Raw genomic sequence first — 6,438 nt, forward strand, 5'->3', positions numbered from 1 at the left:
CGATGTGGCATGAGAGTATTGTTAGTTGTGTAGGTCATGGTTGTACGAGGGCTGGGATACTGCCGGGGCGCCCACACCTAGACAGGAGGACGATTAATTTTCTCAACCAAAGCCTTTGGCTCAAAAGCCTAACCGCAAGGTAGCGGCGTTAAGAAACTGACCATCATTATACCATCTTTCGGCATGTATCAAGCACCTTCAAAGTGCAAAGTCTTAATTTATAACTGGAGCGAGATGGATCAGTGGTAAAGCGCGAAATAACTAACCGAAAGGTCCATAGTTCGACTTCCCTTGTCTAGGCTTGAGCAGCCTGACAGTATTCCATCCATCGTGCTTCCTTCTGGCATGGCAGTTAGGCACCGAAAGGGTGCTACAGACGAAATATTTTTTCATAACGTGCAGTATCTGGACAAGTAGAATTCGAGTAGAATCACAGGAGGTTGTGGAATATTTTACGTACCTCGGGTGTTGTATTTTCTCTGACGGAAGTGTCTGATGAAGTAGATGCGTGAATTTCAAAGGCTGGAATCACGTTCGCTATTTTGCGTTAATCACTGGCGTTAATCAGTAGGTCTCATGAGTCGCGTTCACCAGGCTATAGTAACGGCTGTATTGTTTTATGGTTGCAGAAGATAGTCTCGGAGGACAGATGAAGTATCAGTATTAACCATGATGTTGCTGTTTCTGATGATGATGATGATGATGATGATGATGATGATGATGATGGTGATGATGATGACGATGATGATGGTGATGGTTCCTTGGTGCGCATCACGTTGTCAAGCGATTCCCGCTGTTCCGGAACATTGTACTGCAAAGAAACCATCTGTGATCACCACACATCTGAAGCAGGTGCTCTCCGTTGTCCATGCGTCTCCTAACCAACGCAAGACCATCACCTAATTGGGCTTTAGCAGCACTCAGTATTTGAGCGTTTATGCCAAGATCAACCAGAACTATGCCTGAGCTTTTATCCCGTGTGAAAAGAATGTCTGGTGTGCCATAAAATAAAAAGTAATCGTTCAGCTGCAACACACTTTCGGTGCCTTGCTGCCATACCATTCAAAAGATGCCAAGCGGGCTAAGATACTGCCGGGTTATCCGATCCTAGACAGAAGCAATCGATCGTCCAATACAACGTTCGTCGCAGCATACCCAGCTGCAGGGATCTGTTTATCAGATGTTTGCACCCGGGGACAAGATGGCTCATTAGTTAGAGCGCGAGTTTACTCACCAGAAGATCTGTGATTCGAACCCGACCTCTTCCTCTCGACTTCCCCTGCCTAGGCGTGGGCAGCCTGACAGTATCCCAGCTCCCGCGCTTCCTTTGGGTGGTGTGATAGCTAGGCACCGAAAAGATGTTACACCAGATCTTTTAGCCTTGGTAAAGGGTTATTTTTTATTGGGCAGTAGGTCTGACAGGGAACACCGTATAAGTGACCGACAGCCGAATGCACTCAACGGGATGGCCTAATTGGTTAAAGCGCGAATTTACTGACCGGAAGGTCCGTGGTTTGAACCCGACCACTGCCTCTCGATTTCCCCTGTCTAGGCTTGGACAAACTGGCAGTATCCCTTTCTGGTGACATGGCAGCTAGGCAGCGAAAGGGTGTTGCAGCTGAACGATCTCTGATGGATATAAAAGAAGTTCGGTTAAGGGGCTCTAACCGAAGAGGTGCTAGGGTGAATGATTTTTCCGCTTGCCCGGACCGACAGAAAAGATTTTCTGATATAGCGCGCAAGCCTTTGACTTAAAAGTCTTCCCCAAAAGGGTGGTGCATTAAGCGTGTGCTTGGATACTCTTATCGCATCCAATATACCGATGGCCAGATGCTCTTGGCTAGACCGAGAATGCCAAGATTAAGGCACATGTCCCTCACTCCTGATCTTATTACGTACTACAAATGGGTTTTTGGTTGGTGATAGGTTCTGACTATAGTTCGGCTTTACTGGTTAATTCCCGTCGATGACGGTCAACCTTTTGGCGATAGAAGTGTACGGTATTCAAGACGGACCTGTCCCACCCGTCCTTCCTCGGAGTAAGTTAACGTCTCTGGTCTCTTGTGGAAACGTCCTGCTGCCTTACTGTCAACGCAGAAACTGTGCAACTTTTTTCTAAACTGCCTTTTATTACGGTAGCTCGTAGTACGGGACTGGTTGCTGTTTGCGTGACTGATCCACTTTGGCTGTGAGAAGGTTAAAGCTCGCGGAACGAAGTTGTTACCGGTGCAGTGTGCTAAATCACAAGACACTCAAGCTAAACCACTGCAGCAAAGCAGCTTTTGGATGGCTACATACATCTCGTATTGTAGCCTGGTGCGCAGTACCCTTGAGGCCCAATAATACACGTTTTTGAAGCCACACAGATGGAGATTCGGTCCCTTGCGGATCGTGCACTAACTTAACGCAGCACAATTCCGTTGAGATGATGCAACTACCCGGATACGTGAAACTCATCAGTAAGCTGTCCTTAAATTGCTCGTAAAGGGACATGTTCAGGAACTAGTGTTTACTCATTTTGCTCTTCGCGGATTCAACGTACATGCCGAAAGGTGGTATGTGGATGTTCAGCCTGGCTAGTAAATTCCACACTTTCTGCTTGTCATCAAGTATACGATGAATGTGTGCACACTAGGTGCACACAAGGTTTTCAACTGCCACGACGATTTCCTAGTGTTCGTCCCATTTTTTCTTAAGGACGAATTTAAACAGGAATCGGGAGTGGACATCATTGTCAGACGTCATTTATCCTGGGGAAGATTGCCGAGAGGTCAGCACACAAATATACGAAACTGTTTGTGTCCACTGTTTGTGTTCCACTTTGAGAAGGTTTGGTTAAAGTGATAGGTTCGAATGTCGAGATTTTTTGTCGCTTGCAGTCGACGTGGGATACAAGCTGCTCGTGAATGAAAGATACGCAGAACTCTGTAAAGTTCGATAGATGTTCCTGCTCTCCAGGCTGTTTTGGATACCATCAGTTGGCACCCAGTTACAAATACCAGCCTCATGGGGGAAGCAGGTAGATCGTGTGGGATCCAAGTGAGTGCTTTCAGGGATTTCTGTATCTAAATAGTCACATCGCCGTTTCCTTTGTCACCGTCTGGTTCAGTGTGCCATAGTTAGGATTGGGAAAGTCTGGCTGTTTCCTAGTTACATGTAAACTACTAGATGGTAAGAATAAACGAAAAAGGCTTTGAAATAACTCAAGTCAGGCTCTCATTCCAAGAGCAGAATAAAAGGTGCACCATCCGAACCAAGCGGCTTGGTCGCGTTAAGTGCTGGAAGCTTCCAAATTACCCTCTCTAGCGATCCGTGAGGTGCGCACCGCTGATGATTTCCAACAAGAATGAAGCAGCTTTACTATGCTTGCAAGCTTTTCAGCATGGATTACACTTGCGGCATGAAGTCTGTGTTAAGATTTCAGAATCCCCCCACATTTAAACCACCGTATTATATTTTGCTTCACGATTCTGACTGTGGTTACCACTGTTTTTATCTGGAAACTTATCGGAATATTGGTAGCAGATGGCTAATGGCTCCTTCACCGGGTTTGGCAATTAGTCTGCAGGCGTTTCGTCACCAGTCGAGGGTACGTCATCAGCGTTCGGCCCGCACACTACCTGATAAACTGCTAGTTGTTTGCGTTCTGTACATGATGGATTCTCTATCCACTTACCCGATCGATATACGTGTTGAAGCAATTTGACTTGCCAGCAATTTTAAGGCTGAATTTGGTCCACAGCTCCTTTTGCATTGTCGCTCATTCAGGATAAAATCGATTTCGCTACCGTGGTTCTCCTCTAATGTTCGTAAAAATTTCTGACACGTGAACTTAGCAGCTATTTTCCCTACTTTTTTAGCTATGAAACGGAATGAAATCGGCGTTCAGTTGACTGATGAAGATTTAGAAACTATCAGAAGATGCAGGAAGCTTTCATTTTGGCAGGGAAGCGTGCCTCTCACAGTGGCCTGCGTATGCGCTTTGAGAGTAACACAGCATTTTGGCTTTCTCAACACACTGCGTACACCAGCTTATATTCTGGCCGTGGTCTTCGGCTACATAGGCGGGAAGGTGTTCTATGTTGGAAAATGCAAACAAATGTTTCTGGCGCTTCGAGACAGTAGAATAAAGGATCAGTTGTTGAATGCGGATACATTTGGTATGGAATCCGATCGTACGCCTCCTCTGATTGTTACCACACCAGTGACACCTGAGAATCGAGATTACAAACCACCAACAACTTATGCGGAACGTCGAGAGTACTACCGAATGCACCCGAATGATGCGCGTCCTTATATTCCTGGGGTTCCTGAACAGACGCCCTCAGCAGAACCGGAACCGAAGCTGGAGCAACGGCATCCATCCTTTTTCACTGAGGATCGCCCCTCCGGATCTTATCAGTTCGATGATATTTATGCACCTCGAGATTAGCGTCTATTGTTTTGTAGTGTCATGTTTTTTATTTAGAAAAAATTTAGTGAGCGGACAGGAGAAATCAGGTTGCAACGACTTCGCCGGCAGCAGTCAACGGTTCGTCGAATTTTTCGCGCCTGTACATGACATGACGGCGTACAAAAAGTTATACTTATTGTGTATGAAGGATGCTGTTTTGCCTTCCGCCGTGGTGTTTATTAAACGGATACACAGCCAAATTGAATTGTTTCCGCTCGACGCGCATGATCATTATGCGCTTGTCGATTTTGTAGACCGTTTTCTCATTATGGTGGGAAGACCAGAAAAGGTTCGATTCTTGACTGAATTTTTATCATTTGGTGTTAGTCCCGTTCGAATGTGTATCCTTCATCTGGCGTATTGCATAACGACTTTAATGGAGTCCTCATCTTCGGTTGGACGATGCTTCTCACTCAGTATGACTGGGCTTTTACCAACTGCTGTCGTATTTTATATCCGCGCCAGACGCGCAACTGACGCGTTAGCTGTAATTCAATCTCTGTTGGCTGCGTGGAAACCTTATATTGTCAAGTTTATGCTGTCTTGTGATAAGAACTTCCGTGGACAGAGCCCACGTTTCGTGCAATCGGTGGTACACGCGGAAAGGAGGTCTGGTTGTTCAACCTTATTCTCCTAGCGAAAGTGATAGACATTCTGGAGCTATTAAGTCGATTAAGGAACCTATCTAAATCGCGCACTTCATCGACATATCGTCAATATGTGTGACACTGGACGGATTCTGTTGTGCCCGCCATCGTTTCTCGGTTCCCAAGTTTAACTGTACTGATACCAGCAACTAGTGAACATATTGGTGACCCCATGGATACTCCTTGCCTATTCACGACGGGTTATCTGAGTATTATTTGTGGACCAAGTTCAATCTTTCTTACGATATCAGCGGATTAAATGTTTGATTCGGACTGTAGTGACCTACTTGCCGCTTAGTGGGTGTGACGCAGTGATGGTTACTGCCAACGTATCGAAAGTTCTGCATTTTGAATTTCAAACAATCCAGGCAAGCGCAGTACATTCGAATGGCTGGTTTCAGACTGTCGAACCTACCTCATGTTTTTCCTGAACTACACCAATTTGGTTCTAACGGGAGACGGCTTAATATTACTGAACATCTAGTTTGTGATGTCTCTCTTCAGGTGAATTTACTGCTAGAGGCCACCGCATATCTCTCGCGGCTGTATATTGGTCAGAGGAACATACCGGCGTTCATTTGGACCCCCTGTTGAAACCAAATTAGTGTATTTGCGAATGGCGCCTGAATTGGGTTCGAATCGAACATAAGTTTACCACAAACTCTGAAACTGCGCTCACCTGATTAAACCTGAGATTGGCGAAAGCGGGCATAGGCTGTCAGAGACCAAACTCGAGTGGTTCGGTCTGACTGGTCATCTACCTCATTCAGAGAAAGGCTGTGTGGAAGAGCGAAATCTTCGAGTCTATCGGATGCCGAGTAGCTTGTCAAACTATTCGTATATGCTTCAATTCGTTCATTCCATAGGACAGATTAACGTGAGTCCAAGAACTGTACACACACGGAGAGACTGGATTCCGCACGAATAAACGACATTAGAATTTTGTGATGGCTTGTGTCTCTGTGACCCGTTGAGCCATACTGGTGAGTGTCCGTGCGACACTTAGTCTGATACGTGATTGGCCAATGGTTATAGGCCTGAGCAACGCAGTCTACTTGTCCTCCAGAACATGCGTGATCTGTTCTTTAAGAGTGCTAGTGTGCTCGTATTTCCCACCAAACACCCCTGCTTTGAGACCAGCTTTCCGAGCCGAGAACTATGACCGGGATCATAATCGTCTTGTTACTTACGTCTGGTTGCCCTGACAAGTACCCCAGCTTACGTCACACTGGTCGTTGATATGTGATGTGCATCATAAACAGGGTTTCAGATGTAAGCACAGTCGTTGGGCTAACTGCTCCATTACCCCACTCGCTTCCAGCTGTGCTTTTCTTTTTA

General features: G+C 46.0%; 2 protein-coding genes across 2 annotated transcripts in view; one reads left to right on the plus strand and one right to left on the minus strand.

The window, feature by feature from the left end:
• Nucleotides 1–771: 771 nt before the first annotated feature.
• Nucleotides 772–6,438, minus strand: part of T265_05911 (hypothetical protein) — a gene marked incomplete at both ends in the record, with an annotated part of 52,667 nt that continues 47,000 nt past the window's right edge. Inside the window, one exon of the mRNA XM_009171046.1 lies at nucleotides 772–992. Within this exon, the coding sequence (XP_009169310.1) occupies nucleotides 772–992 (221 nt within the window). The remainder of the gene's footprint in view (nucleotides 993–6,438) is intronic.
• Nucleotides 4,100–4,432, plus strand: T265_05910 (hypothetical protein; the record flags this gene model as incomplete). Its single annotated transcript, XM_009171045.1, has 1 exon — nucleotides 4,100–4,432. The coding sequence occupies one exon, from the start codon at nucleotides 4,100–4,102 to the stop codon at nucleotides 4,430–4,432; it is 333 nt and encodes a 110-aa protein (XP_009169309.1).

The sequence above is a fragment of the Opisthorchis viverrini genome (genome assembly GCF_000715545.1).
Source record: "Opisthorchis viverrini unplaced genomic scaffold opera_v5_115, whole genome shotgun sequence".
NCBI classification, from domain to species: domain Eukaryota; kingdom Metazoa; phylum Platyhelminthes; class Trematoda; order Opisthorchiida; family Opisthorchiidae; genus Opisthorchis; species Opisthorchis viverrini.